Source organism: Cupressus sempervirens, chromosome 10, assembly GCF_028749045.1.
Source record: "Cupressus sempervirens isolate cs-2001-9-10 chromosome 10, ASM2874904v1, whole genome shotgun sequence".
In the NCBI taxonomy this organism is placed as follows: domain Eukaryota; kingdom Viridiplantae; phylum Streptophyta; class Pinopsida; order Cupressales; family Cupressaceae; genus Cupressus; species Cupressus sempervirens.
The window spans coordinates 342,302,709-342,327,040 of NC_143127.1; the positions used below are offsets into that span (position 1 = coordinate 342,302,709).

Sequence of the window (24,332 nt, forward strand, 5' to 3'; positions counted from 1 at the left end):
TGGTCCTTGTTTGAGTAGTGTTAGATGGCAAGGGTGCTAGGTTATTAGCAGATAGAAGGATAGGAAGAGATTCAGTAGACACAAGTGGGATAACTAGTATTTGTTTGGGGTTTCATAATTTAGGATGAAAAATGTCTAGTTGTAGTTGCATATTGACAATGGTGATGTAATATATGCATTTGTAGACTAACTTGATGATAATCTAGTGAAATTTCTTCCTTTGATATTCATTGCTTGTTATCTTTTTTGAGCATTTCTATTGTGGTTTAATCTAGCTGCAAGGTTAAACATCTCATTTGGGTATTATCTTTCCTTGACTACATTAGCATGAAAGAGCAACATTTTGGCTCTTCGTTAAATTCATAATATACTTGCCAATGTTCAAGATTTCTAAAACAAAGGACCCCTTCTTGATATGGGTGTCTTTCCCCGTCTCAACGGTAATCTCGACATGGATACCCATGTCCATGTCATTCTTCTTGCACTTTGGAGAATGGACAAGGGATATGGGGGTTGACTCAGATATTTGTTTGAACTTTTTCAAGCAAGAGCATTTACACTTGAGCTTCATGAAATAGGACCCAGAAGGACTCCTCCTATCTGTAGTTTTCCCTAATCCCAAAACCCTAATCTTTCCCTTTACCTTAAATTTTTGTTGCTACCTTTGAGAATAATAAATCACTTCATGTACTAATCTCACTTGAATGATATTGTCTCCCCTTTATATCTTCCAGTGTTTAGGAGAGTCACACCTCTTCATCATGTCTTCCGTTTGAATGGTAACAACCTTTCACAATCACCACACTTTGAAATAAACACGAGCCTTCACAATTTCTGCTCTTCATAATTACAACCTTTCCAAAAGAGTCACTACCCTTCATAATTGCTACCCTTTAAAAGAGTCGGAACCTTTCATAAATTTAGCTTTTGAAGGAGTTGCTTGTTTTATTCTTATTCCCTTTTCTCTTCCATTAATTATTTCTTGAATCGCACCTTTCTTTTTCTCTTTCATCGTCTCCCCCCTTCCAAATGAATTTCTATTTTCTCTTTTGATCTAATGTTTGAGACTCATAACTTCTCATTTCATGCATTTTTATCCCTCATTAACTTAACTAAATCTTAATTATAACATATTTTAATTTTATTCTTTAATTTTTTTACTTTTAATTTGTTATGTTCTTATACTTTAAATTTATTATTTTTCTGATTAAATCAAATTTTAAAAGATAACATTTTAAAAATTGATTAAAAGACACATCATGTTTGTTCTATTGACCTAGCAAGCACTTTTGGGCGCCCAACTGCTACTCTTGCTTCTTTCATCTCTTTGATTGTTACACGAGGAATGTTGAAGACCTGGACCATGACTTTTCTTCGTGAAGACCCTATTAATGAGATCCTTGAGCTTGTGAATGGCCTCAAACTATCCTATATTCTTTCTATGTCTTCCAACTCACTCAACTAGGTCCTATAAGCATGCACCTGTTCATTAGTCATCCAAACTGATAAAATCTGCCTTCCACCTTTATAAGACATGTCGTAGGCATGTTGAAAGAGTTTGGACTCCCTGAAGGGGCCAAGGAGCTCTTATTGGCTCTTTAATTGCAACTTGTTACGACTTGTATTAATGGTTTTATGATCTATAAGGCTGTGATGTTTTTTTTTTGTTAGAGAAAATTCTATTTTGTCTCATTGTTGCCCTCATGCCTCTCAAGAAGTCACCCTTAAATATCACACACTAAGGAAGAAATTAAGCTTGGAAAAATAAGTCAACTTTGACTATTTAACACCTTTAACTTATGAATCAAGCCTTAGTATATGATGTTTAAACCGTCCATTCTCAAGATGCATCCTACAAGTCACTGATCTAACTTCTTACTAAAAACTATCATCTTTCATTGTGGCATCTTTGTCATTGACTGCTACACTGGCTTCCTATCATGGATTCCCTTATTAGATCTGCCATCATATCAACCTTGTAAAGTTAACCATATCCTTAGCTTTCATTATCCTTTCTGTCAGCTTTAACCCTCCTAAGGATTCTATTATTTCCAAGATACCATATTATACTATCTTCGTTGTGCCTCATTCAGTTTTCCAAGGAAATCTCTTTTGTTTCTCAGGATCCCTATCATCTTTTAACTATGTTTGTCAACGCAAGCATAGAACTGTCATAGGTTAACTATGGATATGGCACTCTTGTATTCAAGTTGTCTTTTTGGGCCAATCATATCACTGTATTCTCACAGTCTCTTGATAGAATCCACTCGCTCAACATGTATACTTAATGATAACTATCATACTTTCATGACAAAGTATCGGGCCTTTTTCCTTTCTCAAACTTCCACTTCTACTTGTCTCTCTTGATATCTAAGAATTTTTTCATTCTTTCCCCATCACTACAGTCCTTGCCATCGAGAATCTACTTTAGGAAGGGATTAGGCAAGACGTTCCTTTTAACAATCTTCATGACTTTTTATGCTCCCCAAGATATCTTTATGAACAAAAACTTTATATTTGTCTTCTACTATTTACCTCTGTCATGAAACTTTCTTTTCCATAATATCCTTCTAAGGTCCTTAGCCTTTTTTAAACCATGGTGGTCTACTCTTTCATATTAAAAGTGATTAAGCACTTTACTCATGACTGTCTCCTCATTTCCACTTCATACAAAGTATTATCATGCAATTTCGATTGGCTGCCCTTGCCAATATTTTATGGACTCTCACTGCTGCCCTTTTGGAGGTTGTTGTGGCACTCTTAAAAGAGAACAAAGCTCATGCATGCTAAATTTTAGTAGATGTACTCCTATGCCTTGTTTGCCATCAAAGACATTATGATTGTCCACTTTCTTGCCTCCAACTATCAAGGGTTTGGACATGCTCACTGCCATTTATGATATGACCTAAATTGTTAAGTATGCTGTACATTAACATTTATTACTATTCTCACTTTCTTTTTCTGGCTAGGTCTCTGTAGAAGGTATTTTTGATCTTTCAATCCCTTGTCGATAATTCGTTCCTTCATTGTAGCCACCCGCCCTTTTGTGTGCATCTCATGAGACTGTCACTTGACATTGCTAATGGCTCATATTTGGTGCTTCAAATCTCCCTAAACACGGACATTATCTGTTGGTTTTTGAGGCATATGATTCTTATCTTATAGTTTCTATATCGGTCACACTTTAAACCATTGCTTTGTATTTGTTTCGTTTAGGAATTCATGCGTATTTTGTAGTAGACAGCCCTGTTTATTACCATTTTTTTTTTCACTTCCATTAACTCCACATTATGTCAAACAGTTTGCATAAACATCATTCGAAGTTATCTTCATGTGCTTATTAGTTTCGGTAATGAAGTTTTGTATTTCCGATTTGCAATGCAATCGACCTCAGCTCGCTGTTCTATCATCGGGAGTTTCAAATTGACAATATTTTACAAGAAGAAATAGAAACTAATAATATTCTATTTAATTTCTTCAGTAAGAACAATACACAGAAATAATTTCTGATCTTCATGAAAACAACATACCTGTCCCTCAAAACTCCTTCCAGAAAACCCCAGTCTGACCGGCATTAACGTTCTTGACCCCTGGGAAGAGCTTTAATCACCTTTTAACATTTATAATTTGCCATGAGATGAACAATCACTGTATAGAAACTTTTGTATACCCAGCAAAGAGTTCAATCGACTTTTAACTTGTCATGGAAATCTCTAACAAAGAGTTTAATCGACTCCTATTAACCTCTACGACATCTTTTTGGAGACTTCTAATGCCCAGCATTGGGAGGCTCATCATCATGGAAATCTTCTTATAATCAGTTGGTTTTCAGACTTGGCTATTTAATAACAATTATATTTTATTTTTATTCTCACCGTTACGCACAGCACTGTAAAATTTAATCTCTAGTGCACTCTATCACACTTCAATGTCAAATTTACTTTTTTCTTGGCACTGGCACGCACTGCATACATAATTTATGTATTGCCTGTAAAATTTAATCTGTATTTGCAAACCAAACATACCTGAGAAATGAGAATGCGTTCAGTTCCCCATTCTTCTAAACTTCTCCTTTACACAACCTGAGACATCTAAGTTGGCAAACACTCGTCAAAATTCCAAGGGATGCTTCAGTATAATGTCAAATGACCCTTTCAAATGCATGCAAATTTTTAATTAAAAACTGCATTTGAGAAAGGACATTAAATTAAATTAATTGTAATGTCATTATTATATATGTTCATATCGAAAATGTTTTGCTATTTAATTTTTTTAATGTTTAAAAAATCTTTATTTGGAATAATTAAGACAAGTCATTAACATATTGTCTTTCCAAATATTGTCATACAAAAATTAATTGTATTTGATTGATTCAAATGATAAATAATGATAAATAAAGTTAATTGGATGTTTCCTTATAATTTTACATTGTTTCTAAGTTTTTTGGAAGACACACCAAAGACCAAAAATTTCTCCCAAAAGTAACACGAGTCTTCTAGACCATCTTAGCCAACTAAAAATATCAAATAACACCTTAGACAAGATTAAACACTCACTGAAAAAGTCATAATAGATCTCAGTGCAAGAGAAGCCTAAAATGATTGCACATGTTTGTCATCATATCCTCCACTTCATTGTCTACTTAAGACTCTTTCACCAGGAATTATCCAAACAGCTTATATGGCACTTGTGATATTGCTATCAGAATTTAACCGTGAAATTTTTGAGTCAAACTCATTTTTTCTTGGCTCAATTGTAATTAATGGAACCAGGGACACCATATTGAGGAGGAGAATGCGAGACTTCACCTGAAGGTATCTGTTTTCTCGAATTGGCGTCTGTATTTCGTTGTGGTCTAGTTCTTCTGGTTGATTATAACGAAAGAAAGCGTACAGGTTCAACTGTTGACAGAGCGCTCCAATTCGGAGAATAATACTGCAGTGGAATTCTCGTTGATTGAGCCTCCTTCGGAAACTCCTGATCATCCTCGGACTTCTGAAAGTATATATACACAACACAAAACAAGCATTATTCAACACAATGAGGCTTCAGACACTTCATTAGAATTGGGGTAAGCTATTTACACGTTTTATATTCTGTTTGATAGGAATCATTGGCCATTATTGAAATGTTGATAAGATAATTACAGCACAGGTTGTCCATCTGATGCCTGGTTTGGTATTCCCTCACGAAACACGGCATGCACTCGTTAGTAACGCTTCTGATTCAATCATATCTCTTGTTGATTGATAACTGATTATGGAGCTGATTCAATCGTTTTATATACTTGTTTTTGAAGGTGAATGCTAACATAACTTGCCACAAATATTAAATCTATAATATACTTAAATCTTTAATTTTAATTCTGATTTTATCATATGATAAAACAAGGATACGGTATTTCCGTGGCAAAGATTCTCATATATCTGATTTCATAGTCATTCGTACAGAGCAAAATTTTCATATAAATGGGCTCTCATTACAAATGTGACTGTTCTCTGGAACAAATGGCAGATGCCTGGACTGTGTCTTTTATTTCAATATGTTTCAAATGCTTTTCTATCTCTTTTGGCGCTGTTTTCATGATGTTGTCTCTGGACACTGCTATTACTGGATTGCTGTATTTTCTGTCAATTAGTACCGTACTAAGTTGTGTCGGACTTCTGTCGGACTGTGCTGGGATTGGAATCCAGAGTAATTATAAATGAACATGTCATTTTGTGATTGTGATTTCTTAGTCTCATGGTTTTAAGCTATGATTGCTGTTCTCGAGTATGAATATGATCTATTGTAGTTCGATGAATGTGGGCAAGTAGCAATATTATGGATTAAAATGTTTATGATTGAAGGAAAATTGTTCTAACAAAGATCAGAAATCCAAGTCTTTGCAACAAAACCAAAAATAAACATGTACACGCTTTACCGGACTATCATTTTTTTTCCCTTTTTTAAAATTTCAGGGTTAATGAAATAGACCTTAACTATGCTATCAATAGGGGTGATACTCTTTATCTTACTACCTTCTTAATATCTTGACAGGTTAGTATTGGATGTGAAGTTCACTTGTTATGTCTGTTCGTTTCTTCTTATTAGTCTCTCTATCTTTTGTTGAAGAGTAATGTATAAATATGGAGGCAAAGCCCTGTGTACTCAAGCTACAAGCTACTATGACTGAATAAAATAGTTGCTCTACTCTCAGAATAGATGTAGCCACAAATTGTAGTGAACTACAATAAATTATGTGTCTCTTTTCTCATTTTTGTAATTGATTTCTAATTTTAACAGTCCCAACATAAAAGCCTTTTTCTATTATTGTAGGGAGGTTGGAAGGAAGGACTCAACCCTTAGTCCCAGAAGGAAGGAGGGTAGGGAAAGGAAGGACTCCTCCTTTGGTTCCGGCCCTAAACTGGCCACCTCTAAGGTTATCGCCCTAACTCTCCCCTGTTTAGTTGGTTATCGCCCTAACTCTCCCCGACCATTCCTCTGCAACGGTGGGACTCTAGTTGCCTGCCAACTCCCAATTCCCAATTTAGTAGAGGGATGGGCGGGGCGAGATTCCCTATCCCCACTCCCCACTGCCCACTCAATATAGGCTAGGGTAGGGGGTCCCCTGCCCTACAATTTAATAGGGATAGGACCCCCCAACCTACCCTATATTGAGTGGGCCTATAAATTTTAGGGGGCCCCCACAATGGAACTCAATAGGGCCATTGTGGGGGTCCCCACTCACTGGTATCATATGAATCCTCAACACTGTACCTATATCCATGAGGTGAACTTTCTTGGCCGAATCCTCAACATTGTACCTATATCCATGAGGTGAACTTTCCTGGCCAAATTCACACTAACAGATGACAAAGCAGAGTTATCCTTATACATTACTTGTAAAGGCTCTTCTTGTTCAATCAGTTTCTTTAAGACCCTCGGTGATATTATACGTGACCATTTTACTAACTGCAATTTCAACTCTTAGCTTATCCTGAATCACCCTCAAAGAATCTTCAAGCTTGTTGATAGACTATTCATGGTCTTCCCTCAAATCGCTATTACCCTTCGCTAAAGTTTAGTCACTTGCTATTATGTTATCAAGACTGGTTTGAAGGAGAAGATCTGTCATTCTGTTGGCTCCTGATTTAACAGAATTTGAACAACCAAGTATGCAAGACAAGAATGCGTCTATGGGCAGTTATCTCCAATAATGGACACAATTTACCAAGAACCTGGGCCAACTATAAGGCTACACTCCTTCTACACTTTAGGCTCTGCAAAACCTAGGCGGGTGAACCTCTTAGGATCCAATTATGTGGCCAATACAATGAGCATAATCAGAATCCAGAATAACAGATGCAAACCACCAAATCCTCTATACTTAACCAGGAATCACAAGCATGAAATAGCTAAGAACATTATTCATGAAACTGGTAAGCTAAGTGTGGGTTAAACTTTGAATAACTTTCAACATTAAAGGGGAAACGTTTGATTAATTATTTTGATTCAACACAATCTCAAATATGCAGAAGTATAACAAGTGATTCTATAACTGATCAGTGCCTAATCCATTGGGCAATTCCATGAATTCAAAACATACATTTGTGACATCAAGACATATTTCGTATACCCAGACATTAGATCTATCTAATCACCTTGTGATTCAAACATCAGTGTTCATTCAGATCTCATTCTCACAAAATATCCTTCTCAAGGAACCAGTAACCTTGTCAAACATATCAAGCATTTACTTGGCCCTTTGGTTCAACAGCAAAATACATCAAACATACAACTTGAAGGGGATGCAAATGGATCTCAGATCTTTGTTCCAAGACCACATAAGACTTACAGACTGCTGAGACAGGAGAGAAGAACCAGAATGAAACTAGTGAAATTATTGCTATGTATTGATTTCCTTGAAACTATACATTCAAATGCACAAAATTAAAACATGAAAAACACCTAACATATCAGAACTTGCTGTATTATCTACACTATTGTTGTTCACATGAGAGAATTATGCTGAAGAATGGTGTCACAGTCAAGGAAACATGTCAAAATACTGGAACCCATGGTCTCACAGCAATGAACTTTTTCTTCCTAGAAACTGGAACCCTTACAATGGATGAAAGATAGAAAGATATAGGAAGAAGATGAATTCTCGGATCTATTATACAACTGACACGTGTTGACTTGAAATTCAATGTTCTATAACTAAAAAACCTCTCTCCTCTTTCCACACATTGATCTTATTTTGTTTTCATCATTCCTTGTAACAAACTTGAAAATATCCTCTGTTGAAATAATGAAAACTTTTGAGTTATCAAAATATTTGAAAACCCACTGAAATGTTGGTGAAATTCGAGTTTTTACTAACTTAAAAGTGATTTAAACCAACCCAAACTGCATTTCCACTGCCTTTTAACCACATTCAAGTCATTTCCTTGTCAAAAATCAGAATTGGACTTTGGTACCTAAATTCGGTTGCAAGTTGGGAATCTGGGCCAAAACCTCCTATATCTTGAACAAACTGCTTCCTGTGCAAAAATTAGCCTCAGAATCAGAAAGTTCGTTCTCTCTTGGTTCCGGCGATATATAACATCGCATATTTAGCCTACCAGAAACCCATTAAATCTTCATTTGAAAAATGCCCCTCTGTTAAGAAACTTAGGTCTACAACTCTAGATTTTCAAAAATTTAAAAATATTCCAATGTTTCAACTTTAGAAATAGGCCTTTTTGAATTTAAAAGCTCTGACGTCTATTTTACTATGAGAAAAAATTTCGTTTAAAAAAAAAAATTATCACTCCTGAATTTTTCCTTGTCCTTCAAATTTGGGGTCAAACTTAGTTTGGCCGAGTGACACGTGTCACTTATTGATAGGCTCGAGCTTGTACAACTAGGCACCATGTCATCGCCAACTGCTCTTACTCTTAACAAGTCTTTTCTTCCTTGGTCGTTGATGTCTCTTCTTCATTTATGCATTGGTTGCCCCTTTGTGCCACTACCTCCATGCTTCTTGCCATGTCTCTCTTCCCTATGGCTGCTTCCCTGCAGCGTGGAGTTGGACTTTCTGCTAATTGCGTGTGATCTCTGTCCCAAAACATGGGTGACCCTTTGTCCCTTTTTTACAACATTTTGCTTCAGTCTTTGTGCGGGTCTATTGGGCTTTAATGGTGCTTTTTCTCGTCAAACTTCATCACTGTCTGCTCCCCCTCTCAAATGCGTGGGTTTTTCTTTATTCATGACAAAGCTCTTCAGCCTCTGGTTATCTGAGATTAAAGCTCTGGACGGCACCTCCTACTGGTTCTGGTGAATTCTTCTTGAGAGTGTTAGATTTGTTGCTCAAAATGATTTTGATCTCCCTTACTCAACTCATGGCTTTTCTTTGATTGGTACTCTATTCTTTGTTGGCATCTCCTTTTGATACTACGGGTTCTTGCCTTTTCTAACGTGTTTTGCTCATTGCTCATTGCTGCAGGGTGTGTCTTTAACATCGGTGTGCTCCTCTAAAAAATGTGTGAGATGACTATTTAAATTGGCGCCTTATTTCAATTCAAACGCCTTCTGCCTGCTCATGCTTATGGCTTGGACCCCTTGTCAGACATGACGATTTCCCTTTAAGGATAGCAATTAAACAAAGCAAAACTTCCCATCGGGGTAATTGAAATGGCTTCATCTTTGATCTGTTGTATTTACCATTGCTTTGACTGCATGGATCCATTAAACCTTACAAAGATTAATCTTCTCATTCTTCTTGTTCACTTTCCTATTATATATCCTCATACTCATCAGGAACAATTGCCATGTGAACCCTCCTCATCCCGATCTCCTTCAGTGTTCTCCAACTTTTGCATAAGGAACAAAATAAGTAGCTAATGTGCAAGGTGACCAATCTACAAACAAGCCAATTGATTCTCCACTTAGGTCTATGTAAGTTTGGGGTTTGGAAAGGAAAGCTATATATCACCAATACGGCCTTTTTCACATAGTACCTTATCCATGAACCAAATCAATAGATATATCAACGATTAAGGCAATATAATCAATCATCGCAAAGCCATATTGATTTCATTTTTAAAATGATTTATGTGATCTCTATCAATGATCAAATTTGATGAATTTTAGCCAGGCCCCAAAGTGGGTCCGGCTAAAAAAAAATTTGTTTCCGACCAACTGAATTCTCAAATTGACCTATTAGTCATCTGAAATTAATTTGATCGAAATTCAATCACTGAATCATCTGTTAAAACTCATTTTACCACTTTATCTGCGAACTGCAACTTTCTGCTAACAGGGTCTGTCGGCCGGCTTTAAAAACTGACTCGAACACCTGACCAGGCCCTAGAATCTAACCCATTGATTCTCTGTTCCGCATACTTACACCTTGTCAAATCTTGTCTCATGACGAATAAGGGGTCAAAAGATATTCGCTATCAAAGTTGACCTCTTAAAATCACCTGCAGATAAACATGTCAGAAAGCAATAAACTAGGTTCGGATTTGGCTTTGAAAACTAGGCAAATGGACACTTGGGAAGACGAAAATTGGGGTGTTGATTCTCTATCATGAGGACATTACAAATCTGCGATTTGGGCTCATGACGAATAACTGGGCGCAAATGGCGAGCGGTCAAAGTAGGCTACTTGGAATTAGCAGACTGGAAACACTGATAGAAAACATTTTTCGCAAATGGAATTTGACCTAGAAAAGTGTACAAATGGATTTGTCATGACTTGCAAATTAGCACACTTAAAGTATTTTCGGAGGACAACACATTGATACAATCCATTCGATCTTACCAATCACGGATCTCAAGATATAACACCACGAATAGGGGTCTTGACAAGTCTGCAACTACCGACACCAGTAAAAAGATAGAAATTGTGTTTGGAATCGCATTTGAAAACTGATCAAACAGATTCTTCATAAGCTGAAATTGAAACATAACAAGTCTTTGACGTCTACAATGCAACACAAAAGGAATTTTAGCACTTCGGTCAACTGGTCAAAAGCTATAACTCATCAAACAGGGCTTCCTAGAATTTTGGACAATCACATATCAGCATGACAATAGTAAATGACCAACTTTGAGGGATTCAAAACCTAGTCAAATGGACTCGAAATGACTCAAAATATGAAACATAGGTTCTTGGATATGGACACTAGAGACTCCCAAAGCGGTGAATCACAAAACATTTTTGGGTGTGAGATATTCAGTGGCAAACATAGCTTCATGTCACTGTTTGACACTTAGGTCAAAATGCAGATTTGGAATTTGCTCAAAATGGGACTTCACTGAATGGCTCAGAATCTCAATTTAACTTCATGGAGTAGTTAGACAGGCTCAATGCAGGGTGTTAGAAACATTAAACACCTTAGGGGCCTCATAGGTACAGTCAGGTACAATCTCATTTAAAAGCGTTTATAGGGCTTGTTTTCTCAATGGTACTCGAAATCGGGAAAGCAATTTTGAGTCCCAACAGTGGCTCTATCTAGGGATGCATGTCCCTTGCGGGCATGGCAACAATTTCATATCTCTAGGAGAAGTAGACCACACACCTGAACTTCAAAAACTCTCTCGAATAGCTTTATTAAAAATAGGAAACAACTACAACTATTATGTACATATGATGACCTCGGGCCACCAAACTTTAGCAAAATTGTTTACCTCTGTCATAAACATAATTCTCATCTGAACTTTCATGAGATAAATTGAAATTACTTCTATAAGTTTCACCAATCATATTATTATCATGAAATGAATCACTTGGCAAAACTGAATCTTCATTCTTACTTTCATAATGCATATAAAAACTTGCTCCATTCTCAAACGTTTGCTCATTATGAAAATACTAATCAGCATGCTCAAATATATCAGACTGAAACTGAAACTTCTCTTTATTTAATGAATCATCCATGCTATCAATCTCGAATATGAAGGATTCATATTCGACATGGGGAAAAAGATCACACATATCTTGAAAATGTGTATCCTTATGCATAACCAGATGATATTCAAACGAACAATCAGATTTGTACTCACACATGTCATCCATATTAGAATCTGAAGCTAATCCACAATCTTCAAATGACTCTTCACAATCAGCAAACAGATTAGTCTTCACATCAGAGAGTTCATCATAAAACCCATTGCAAGGTGCATATTGATTTTCAAAAACAAATTCGTCAAACACCTTGTCACCTATCTCATCAGATGCAACATAATCATCAGTTTCACTATCAAACTCAGAAGAAGAACATTCAGATCTCTTATAGCAGTAAGATAAGGTATCCTCATTAAACTCATTTTCAACTAAATATGAAACTTCCATGTGTTCTTCAAACAGTGGGTTGACAATTCCATGTAATGACCCCTTTTGAACATCTTGACAAAAAATGGGTTGATCATCATCAGGATTCTCATCATATAAAGCGTTAGTATATACTTGAAAACCACGAACCATTTTGTCTTCATGGAGACTTTCATCATGTGAAGAAAAATAAGAATCATTACCTGAAGCCACATTATTAACTACATCAACAAAGCATGCAAAATATGAATCAATATTACTTGCATAGTCTCCATCAAGGTGATTCAGATGTCTTGCAAAACTATCATTATTTATCTTATCAATAGGTGTTGATGCATTAATCTTGGGATCACTCATGTATTGTTTATTATCACTGAATATATCCTCAAGACATTTGTCGACACAACTAATCAATTCTTCGTTATAAATAATCCTTTTATCGTCATATTGTGTAGACAGCTCTTCTTCATAACTTTCAACCTCAAACTGATTTGCACAATTCTGAACTAGAAATTCACTTTCAAATTTAAGAAAAGAACTCATACCTCTACTAGAATAAGAGTTACAACTTTCGTCATTGCTTTCTTCTTCCCAATTTGCACTTAATTCACATGAAGATGAACATATACTATCACTATCCTCTTCTTGACTCGAACAACAATTCTCGTCATTGTCTTCACATGATGTTTCTTCACAATATGTTGGATCAACAAATTCACCTCTATCACTTGACATATCACTTCCAGCTTCTTCATCCTCATATTGTGATGAATATCCTTCAACTTCAAAGTTTATGACATTCTCAACAAAAGGCATATTATCAATAGGAGAAGAAACAACTGAATTTATTTCTTGCATGTACAATTCATCAAGTGAACTAACTTTATGTTCTGCTGCTGTAACACTACAAACATGTGCATTCAATTCAGCAAGAATGGAATCATTTTATCTTTGCAACAAAGAGACTTTATCTACACATGCATGTTTTTAATTTTGAAAATTCAACAAGATTTTTTGCAACAGTAGGGGTACTTATTTGTTGATCTAAAATTGAACATTCTATATGACATTGATTTGTCCTTTGCACCTCATCTTGCTGGCAAACATTTCTAGAGAAGTGACTCCGGGTTAAGCCATATTTTATATTGTTTTCAATCTTTATTATTGTCATGAATGCTTGATGCAAAGTGTTGGGTTCCTTATCTCTCAACAGATAGCTCATCTTCTTATCAAATGCACCGATATAAACCACTAAACACACTTGATCATTCGGCTTATAGCTTTTAGGAATGTCATTCAACAATTTTGCAAATCTGATATTGAATTCAAGAACTAACTCACTATTCCTGACTTGGATATTCAAAAACTTATCAAAATAATCAGAGATGCTTACTCTTTCCCCGAACTGCATCATGAAGGCTGAAAGTAATTCATCCCAAGATGAAATTGAGCATGCCGGTAGAAAAGAAAACCAATCCCTAGCATCCCCTTCCAAAGTCTGAACAAACAACTTCATATGAACGTCTTCGTGAGCAATTTCAAAATCGCCAACCAAGTCACTAAACAACTGAACATGATGACTAGCTAAGTTTTCATGGTTCCCACTAAACTTAGGTAAATACTTTCTAAGATCATAGGGCATAGTATTTGGGAAACCATAAATGCCATTGAAATTTAACGGCATATATCTCTTGGCAGAAACAGATCTAAAACTTTCACTAACAAGTTGCATGCTAGATGAAATGAAACTCGACATTCTTCAAACTTAAGACTCATTCATCATAAAACACTATCAGTATTTATAACTTGCAGCAAATCTGAAAATCTTCTACCACTTTCAAGTTCAAACATACTTCAATATACAAAACACTTTGGCTGAATCTACCACTCACAAAGTATGTTGAATTGTACTAAACCATTCTCCTATTTAATGTTGAAAACCATTTGGCGGAGAATCTTTTGCAAAGCTTACTATCATGTAAATAAAATCACATGAGAATGTAAATACCTTTCAATATAGATGCCTGCAACTACTTCAATGCTGCAAATAACAGCAGACTCAAATCTTATCCAGATTTATTAACACTTGCATTGCATCTCATCTAATTCTTTCACCCACTATCAAGAACTTGAAATTAATTCTTCAAATCTACTTTTCCACTGTTGTTCCCTTCAAACTACCTTCACATTTTTGAAGCATTGGTACAGAGATTTGACTTTGAGTCGCCACTCACTCAATGAGAAAAGATTTACCAATTTGCAAGACATAACAAGTTGGTTCAGAAATTACAACAAGTATTTGAAACTTTATGCAACGACATGGGAATTTGATACTCTTGACAATGTGAATGAACCTTAACAACAAGTCTGAATTCTGACAGCAACATATCAAAATGCCAAATGACTTTGATACTAACAATTATTAAATTCAATCAAACTCCTGCTGTCAATGAATAAGAACACTGGGGGACATGAAACTTCAGCAAAGAAAATAAGGAACACCTCTTGCTATAGATTTTCTATATCTGATCTATTTCATGCCAGAGATTTTGATTCTTTCTGAATGCAATCCCCAACAGAGTTGCCATTTTTTTAACAAAATTTGAACAACCAAGTATGCAAGACAAGAATGCGTATATGGGCAGCTATCTCCAATAATGGACATAATTTACCAAGAACTTGGGCCAACTATAAGGCTACACTCCTTCTACACTTAGGCTCTGCAAAACCTAGGCAGGTGAACCTCTTAGGATCCAATTATGTGACCAATGCAATGAGCATAATCAGAATCCAGAATAACAGATGCAAACCCCCAAATCTTCTATACTTAACCAAGAATCACAAGCATGAAATAGCTAAGAACATGATTCATGAAACTGGTAAGCTAAGTGTGGGTTAAACTTTGAATAGCTTTCAACATGAAAGGGGAAATTTTTTATTAATGATGTTGATTCAACACAATCTCAAATATGCAGAAGTATAACAAGTGATCTTATAACTGATCAGTGCCTAATCCATTGGGCAATTCCATGAATTCAAAACACACATCTGTGACATCAGGACATATTTTGTATACCCAGACATTAGATCTATCTAATCACCTTGTGATTCAGACATCAATGTTCATTCAGATCTCATTCTCACTAAATATCCTTCTCAAGTAACCAATAACCTTATCAAACATATCAAGCATTTACTTGGCCCTTTGGTCCAACAACAAAATACATCAAACATACAACCTGAAGGGGATGCAAATGGATCTCAGATCTTTGTTCCAAGACCACATAAGACTTTCAGATTGTTGAGACAGGAGACAAGAACCAAAATGAAACTAGTGAAGTTATTGCTTATATGTATTGATTTCCTTGAAACTATACATTCAAATGCACAAAATTAAAACATGAAAAACACCTAACATATCAGAACTTGTTGTATTATCTACGCTACTGCTATTCACATGAGAGAATTATGCTGAAGAATGGTGTCACAGTCAAGAAAACATGTCAAAATACTAGAACCCATGGTCTCACAGCAGTGAACTTTTTCTTCCCAGAAACTGGAAACCTTATAATGAATGAAAGACAGAAAGATATAGGAAGAAGACGAATTCTTGGATCTGTTATACAATTGACACGTGTCGACTTGTAATTCAATCTTCTATAACTAAAAAACCTCTCTTCTCTTTCCACACATTGATCTAATTTTGTTTTCATCATTCCTTGTAACAAACTTGAAAATATCCTCTGTTGAAATGATGAAAACTTCTGAGTTATCAAAATATCTGAATACCCACTGAAATGCTAGTGAAATTCGAGTTTTTACTAACTTAAAAGTGATTAAAACCGACCCAAATTGCATTTCCACAGCCTTTTAACCACATTCAAGTCATTTCCTTCTCAAAAATCAGAATTGGACTTTGGTACTTGAATTCGGTTGCAAGTTGGGAATTTGGGGCAAAACCTCTTGTATCTTGAACAAACTACTTCCTGTGCAAAAACTAGCCTGAGAATTGGAAATTTCATTCTCTCCTGGTTCTGGTGATATATAACATCACATATTTAGCCTACCAAAAACCCATTAAATCTTCATTTGAAAAATACCTCTCTCTGCTAAGAAACTCAGGTCTGCAACTCTAGATTTTCAAAAATTTAAAAATATTCCAATGTTTCAACTTTAGAAATAGGCCTTTTTGAATTTAAAAACTCTGATGTCTATTTTACTTTGAGAAAAAAATTCTTTAAAAAAAAAAATTATCACTCCTGAATTTTTCCTTGTCCTTCAAATTCGGGGTCAAACTCAGTTTGATCGAGTGACATGTGTCACTCATTGATTGGCTCGAGCTTGTACAACTGGGCACCACGTCATCGCCAATTGGTCCCACCACCTAAGCACTCGCTATGTCGCTATGATAACAAGTGAGCAACTTTACCTTAGCGACATAGCGATGTGCATGGGATTCGCCACGTGGTGCGATCTGGTGCATCCTTAAGACTTGGCCACCACGTCACAACTTGCCTCAAATTTTGTGCCACGTGGCACCTTGTTATTGAATCGAAGCTCCACATCAATACTCGGTCACGTTGTACACCCCTATTGACCGCCACTTGTCACTCAACAGCTCGCTAACGCTGCCACATCACTACCACACGTGACCCATATTATTCTACCGGAGTATGAAGTTTTCCAACTAGTTGCTATGTCGCTAGCCGAAAATCCTTAGATTTTCCGGCTACCGACATAGCGACTAGCCAGATTTTTACTTTTCCGACACCTGCTTTCTCTACTTTGTTTGTCAAAATTTGTCTTTGATTGCGTCCACTTGTCCAGCTAGCCATCCACGGCGAGCCCACCATGCAGTCACTTGGCTTACAAAAGCCCATTCTTAAGGACGCAATGGTTAGTGTAAAGATTTGTATTTAAACATTAAAAGATCTCCACACCCGCTCGATGTGGGATATATCACTACATATTTTCTTGCTCTACCTACCACTGGTCTTTTTATAAACCATGAGTTCGTGAAGTATTGCCTTCAATACTTACTGGTCCAGTGCCTTCTTGTCTAGTCTGCACGGGCTCTTCTCTGTATGTAGATTTTTTAAATACTTTTACTCCTTTTTGCAAGCCGCTTTGCCCTTATCATGCGTATTCTACCTGGGGCTCCTTACTGTTTTGGGCTTATCTTTTATGGTGTTCATTCTTCTACATGTATGGTTTTTTTTACTGCTCTTACTCTTAACAAGTCTTTTATTCCTTGGTCGTTGACGTCTCTTCTTCATTTATGCTTTGGTTGCCCCTTTGTGTCACTACCTCCATGCTTCTTGCTATGTCTCTCTTCCCTATGGTTGCTTCCCTACGGCGTGGAGTTGGACTTTCTGCTAATTGCCTGTGGTCTCTGTCCCAAAACGTGGGTGACCCCTTGTCCCTTTTTTACAACATTTTGCTTCAATCTTTGCGTGGGTCTGTTGGGCTTTAATGGTGCTTTTTCTCCTCAAACTTCATCACTGTCTGCTCCCCCTCTCAAATGCGTGGGTTTTTCTTTATTCATGACAAAGCTCTTCAGCCTCTGGTTATCTGAGATTAAAGCTCTGGATGGCACCTCCTATTGGTTCTGGTGAATTCTTCTTCATAGTGTTAGATCTGTTGCTCAGAATGATTTTGATCTCCCCTACTCAGCTCACGGCTTTTCTTTGACTTGTACTTTGTTCTTTGTTGGCACCTCCTTTTGATACTATGGGTTCTTCCATTTTCTAATGTGTTTTGCTCATTGCTCATTGTCGCAGGGTGTGTCTTTAACACCGGTGTGCTCCTCTAAAAAATGTGTGAGATGACTATTTAAATTGGTGCCTTGTTTCAATTCAAACGCCTTCTACCTGCTCATGCTTATGGCTTGGACCCCTTGTCAGACATGACGATTTCCCTTTAAGGATAGCAATTAAACAAAGAAAAACTTCCCATTGGGGTAATTGAAATGGCTTCATCTTTGATCTGTTGTATTTACCATTGCTTTGACTGCATGGATCCATTAAACCTTACAAAGATTGATCTTCTCATTCTTCTTGTTCATTTTCCTATTATATATCCTCATACTCATCAGGAACAATTGCCATGTGAACCCTCCTCATCCTGATCTCCTTCAGTAATCTCCAACTTTTGCATGAAGTAAGGAACAAAATAAGCAACTTATGTGCAAGGTGACCAATCTACAAACAAGCCAATTGATTCTCCACTCAGGTCTATGTAAGTTTGGGGTTTGGCAAGGAAAGCTATATATCACCAATATGGCCTTTTCCACATAGTACCTTATCCATGAACCAAATCAATAGATATATCAGCGATTAAGGCAATATAATCAATCATCACAAAGCCATATTGATTTCATTTTTAAAATGATTTATGTGATCTCTATCAATGAACAAATTTGATGAATTTTAGCCGGGCCCCAAAGTGGGTCTGGCTCAAAAAAAAAAATTGTTTTCGACCAACTGAATTCTCAAATTGACCTATTAGTCATATGAAATTAATTTGATCGAAATTCAATCACTGAATCATCTGTTAAAACTCATTTTACCACTTTATCTACAAACTGCGACTTTCTTCTAACAGGGTCTGTCGGCTGGCTTTAAAAACTGACTCGAACACTTGACCGAGCCCTAGAATCTGACCCATTGATTCTCTGTTTCGCATACTTACACCTTTTCGAATCTTTTCTCATGACGAATTCGGGGTCAAAAGATATTCACTATCAAAGTTGACCTCTTAAAATCATCTACAGATAAACATGTCAAAAAGCAATAAATTGGGTTCGGATTTGGCTTTGAAAATTGGGCAAATGGACACTTGAGAAGACGAAAATTGGGGTGTTGGTTCTGTATCATGAGGACATTACAAATATGCGATTTTGGCTCATGAATAATTGGGAGCAAATGGCGAGCGGTCAAAGTAGGCTACTTGGAATTAGCAGACTGGAAACACTGACAGAAAATATTTTTTGCAAATGGAATTGACTTGGAAAAGTGTACAAATGGATTCGTCATGACTTGCAAACTAGCACACTTAAATTATTTTCGGAGGACAACATAGTGGTACAATCCATTTGATCTTACCAATCATGGATCTCAAGATATAACACCATGAATAGGGGTCCTGACAAGTCTGCAACTGCCGACACCAGTAAAAAGATAAAAATTGCATTTGGAATCGCGTTTGAAAACTAATCAAATGGATTCGTCATAAGCTAAAAATTGAAACATAACAAGTCTCTGACATATAGAATGTAACCCAAAAGGAATTTTAGAACTTCGGTCAACTGGTCAAAAGTTATAACTCATCAAACAAGGCTTCCCAGAATTTTGCACAATTACATATCAGCATGACAATAGTAAATGACCAACTTTGAGGGATTCAAAACCTAGTCAAACGGACTCGAAACAACTCAAAATATGAAACATGGGTTCTTGGATATGGACACTAGACACTCCCAAAGCGATGAATCACAAAACATTTATGGGTGCGAGATATTCAATGACAAACACAGCTTCCTATCGTTGTTTGACACTTAGGTGAAAATGCAGATTTGGAATTTGCTCAGAATGGGACTTCACAGAATGGCTTAGAATCTCAATTTAACTTCATGGAATAGTTAGACAGGCTGAATGCAGGGTGTTAGAAACATTAAACACCTTAGGGGCCTCACAGGTGCAGTCAGGTACAATCTCATTTTAAAGCGTTTATAGGGCTTGTTTTCTCAATGGTACTTGAAATCAGGAAATCAATTTTGAGTCCCAACACATTCAATGCATTTATTTCGGCTACTATCCATGGAAATATAGAATCGTAGATTTCCAAGGACCTATGAACCCCTCTTAATTGCATTATCTTTATCCATGTCAATAGGGATGTCCATGTGAATTACCGTATCCATATCTTTATAGAAATTGGAATTTGAAATTCTTGATTTGGAGTTTTAAAATTTGAAATCTAGATTTAGGTTTTTCAAAATTTGGTTTGGACCCTTTGGTTGATCAAGATTTCATTATCAGAATACACATTTCTTCTGTTTGATTATACAGTTTTGAAATTAGAATACCAACCAAAATCAACATAGATGAAATATATTTTCAATATATTATTACAACCACATAATAATAAATTTCATAATGAAAAAGAAATGAAAGACTTCGATGAAGTAGAGAAATTTTCGTTCATTACAATACAATGAAATCGAGTAGGAATTAATTAAATTTATTTACATTGAAGTCAAGCGAGTTAGGTGTTTTACTATTTATATAAGTTATTTATTGAAAATTGCCTTTCCCTGACAGACAATAACACCTTTTTTCGCACAAAATACATTTAACCATTCTTTCGAGTGGTAGTCTAATGTTCATCGTCATGCCTAAAAGTGACATAAAATTAATCGAAAGACAGACTAAATTACACCTACCTTTCTGAATTTCATCCCAAGTTGTAGTGTATCTTTATATCTTCATTACAATTCGGTGTTTTTCTGTACGCTTTAGAAATATTTAGAAATTACAAATGTAAATTTTGGTTCAAATCCATAAACCAAACAGGCCCTAAGGAGGAGGAATAAGCGAAATGAGGTTTGATTTAGCATTAGGCTCTAAGATAGGACAACTTCCTCGTATGTCTGGCATAGAGTGTTTTGGAAGTGTCTATCTAGTTGGCAAAATTGTTATGATTAGGCATTTATTTATTATATAATATTACATTAAAATCCCAAAACAAGTATTTTATAATTTTAAATGATTGATAAATTACAATAAAATGTCATTATGTTGGCTACATAGCCATTTTGGTGGCTTAGAAGGTTTCTTGTTTCATTTGGTTTTATGAAAAGATAAAACTAGCTTTCTTGTTTCCTTTGAAAAAAACACTACGCTCTAAAGAATCAAAAGCATTATCATTTGATGATGTGTAGTTAGAGTCATCACCATAAGAGATAGAAACTTTGTTATGAGTAGAAAAGATAGATGAGGGATGTTTCCTTTTATTCGAATCAACTCTTGATATGAGGAAGTTGCCCCATAATGTACCTTTAAAGAATTCTTCTTAAATAAAATTATCATTTTAGATGGAGTGTTTCTCCCTAAATGCAAAGCCCTAACATATTCCATAACAAGTAAAATCAACCTCTCATGAAGAAGAAGGGAAAAAAAATTGCTTGAGCATGTAGACTATAATTTTTAAACGGAAACAAATAGAACAAAGAGGAAATGCACTTGTTGTGCATAAAATGGTTAAGGATAACAAAATGAAAATTAAAAATATTACAAAATTTATAAATGATGGTAAGATAATGCACAATTAACTTAGAAATATCTGCTCATGGACTTTTAAGGGAATGTCTATGACAACCCTCACCAATATTATTTTCTACATTGTCTCTTTCACCATGCTAAAAAAAAATCCACTACTTCATTGACACACTTCTTATCTATGTAAAACTTCCTACCCTCTACCAGTGGGCATGAGATCTTTGCAATTAAAGAAAGGAAAAAAGATTTTGCATGAAGATGTAGAGACAATGATTTATAAACAGAAACAAATAGAACAAAAAATGAAATGTACTTGTTGTGCATAAAATGGTTAAGGATAACAAAATAAAAGATAAAAGTACTGCAAAATTTATAAATGAGGGTGAGATAATGCATGATTACCTCAACAACATTTTCTTATGGTCTTTTAGGGGAATATCAATGATAATCCTCACTAGTATTATTTTCTACATTGTCTCTTTCAGCATACTAAAAAAGATTCCACTATTTCATTGACACACTTCTTATCTATGTAAAACTTCCTACCCTCTACTAGTGGGCATGAGATATTTGCAATTAATGTTTTATTTATTTCTGATTCAATGGCATATACTCTATCCTTCCATCCTTCAATAAATGTTTTGGTGGCCTATACATCAACCCCATGAAGCCTTTCCATATAGCCATCTAGGCCTCCCACTAAAATCTCACTCTAGACTGAGTCTGTTTTTGTTTTTTTTTTTGTCACAAACAATGGGTTCTATTTTATTATGGTCCCCCATTCTTCCATAAGAATAAGCATCCATACTCTTGAAAATAGGGAAAGTAAATCAAAACACCAAAATTGTCACTTCCAAAATACTCAACCATTTCATAATAAGGCATCTATAACATCATCCTTTCCAAGATCATTATGCATGATACAGGGATGTTGTTGTTAATATCCTAATTCATCATTTGTTTAAAATTTAATGTCAATATTCACTAGCCTTCTTGCGACATAGTTAGCTTCTTGCAACATGTGGTAGATTTTATATTCGTTAAACATACCCAACATTAATTTGTAATCTTTAATAAAATAATAATAATTTTCTACCTTGTGGGACATTTCCATTTAAACCATTACCAATGTTAATATATGTATTTCGAACCATACCTTCATCGTATCTATCCTTAACTATTTTTATTCCAATATGAATTTGTTAGAAATATAAGAGGAGTAACTGAGAGGGGAGGGGTGAATCTGTTACCACTAAAATAAATCTCAGATCCCTTTGATGTCAATACATATCAAAACTAAACTCTATTATAACTCAGTAAACACACACACACACACACACACACACACACAAAATGTTGCAACTCGGTAAACACTAAAATAGCTCGGTGAATGCTTAACATGAAAATATTCAAGATATTATCTGAGGTTAATCTTACTTAACTTAATTGCAAACACATAAGAAAAATAGCATGAACACAGTTGTTACCAAAATTTAACGAGGAAACCCAATTTGGGAAAAACCACCAATTGCAACTAGTTACTGATTTTCACTCTTCTGAAGTAAGCCCTGTTAGGAGCTAACCCTGTTAAAGGTTACAAAACATACTGTTAGGTGTGATCCTATTAGAGGATTTAATCACCATGTTAGGAGTGGCCTTGTTAGAGGTCTTTAGACAATTAAATAGAAATGTCACCTTGTCAGAGGATTTACAAATAACTATTAAGTCAACTCTGTTAAGAAATTTAGATCATTGTTACAATGGTTAGAGAGCAACAATGAGATGACTTATTTTTTTATGCAACTTAATTGTTGATTATAGATCTAAATTTTGGCTTGTACACTTGATCCTTCCTGATCGAATGTATCTTTGCATCTCAACAAGGATATTCTGCTTATCCTTCTAATTCACTTCCTCTTAGCATCATCAAATCTTCAATTATGTTCCACACATTCAATCCTAAACTTGACCTTATATTTATATCATACATGTTGTCAAGCCGGCTTAAATACAACTTAGAATGATTAATATTCATCTTCTCAGACAGCTAGAACCAACAGACAATTCAATTAAGCTCAATATGGCAAAACAAGAAAATCCTTCATTAGCTGACCCTACTCGGTAGATACTAACTCAAAGTGATTTTCCTATGTTAACCAGGTGAACTCAGTTAAAACTGCATATTTATAAAATGCCTTTGGTAACCGAGTGAGCTCAGTTAACACTAGTTCCTCCAACATTTCCTTCGTTAACTGAGTGAGCTCAGTTAACACTCAACTTCTGCAAACTTTCCTTTGTCACCTGAGTGAACTCTATAGACATTATCTTCTAAACTAGGCAAACTCTAGAATGCTCGGTAGACACAGAAAACTATCTTCAATGCTTGATTGAGCTTGGCATACATTGATTGGCAATGATATGACATTTTGTGTAACATCAAAGACAATACATAATTAATCAATTGTTTCCAACAAGATCGACCACATAAGCATCAACATAGTAATTTGTCTAAGTAATATTAAGGATTGAAATTTTTTTATTGAATTAATAGGAGAAGGACCTTAATCCTAGATATTATAACTTAACACATGACAACATAGACTCAAGCCTTAAACCCTACAACAAAATCCTAACCTAAAATCTAAATCACATCAAAAACAATGTATTCACATGCCTACTGCACTATCCCTTTATTCTATAGAGCTTTTAACATAATAAAATACATAACAATATGAGACTTTGAAACCATATAA

The 24,332-nt window shown here is 35.6% G+C and overlaps 1 protein-coding gene across 7 annotated transcripts in view; it reads left to right on the forward strand.

Annotated features, from left to right (window-relative positions):
• Positions 1 to 5,562, forward strand: part of LOC149533987 (truncated transcription factor CAULIFLOWER D-like) — a 148,672-nt gene extending 143,110 nt beyond the window's left edge. For 5 of the 7 annotated variants that reach the window (XM_089805184.1, XM_089805178.1, XM_089805180.1 and 2 more), the window contains 3 exons: positions 4,773 to 4,814; positions 4,896 to 5,071; positions 5,150 to 5,363. In XM_089805184.1, the coding sequence (XP_089661310.1) occupies positions 4,773 to 4,814; positions 4,896 to 5,071; positions 5,150 to 5,213 (282 nt within the window). In that variant the 3' untranslated portion in view covers positions 5,214 to 5,363. Of the gene's footprint in view, positions 1 to 4,772; positions 4,815 to 4,895; positions 5,072 to 5,149 lie in introns of all 7 variants that reach the window. The other 2 variants (XM_089805181.1, XM_089805179.1) reach the window with 2 other exon arrangements.
• Positions 5,563 to 24,332: the final 18,770 nt, after the last annotated feature.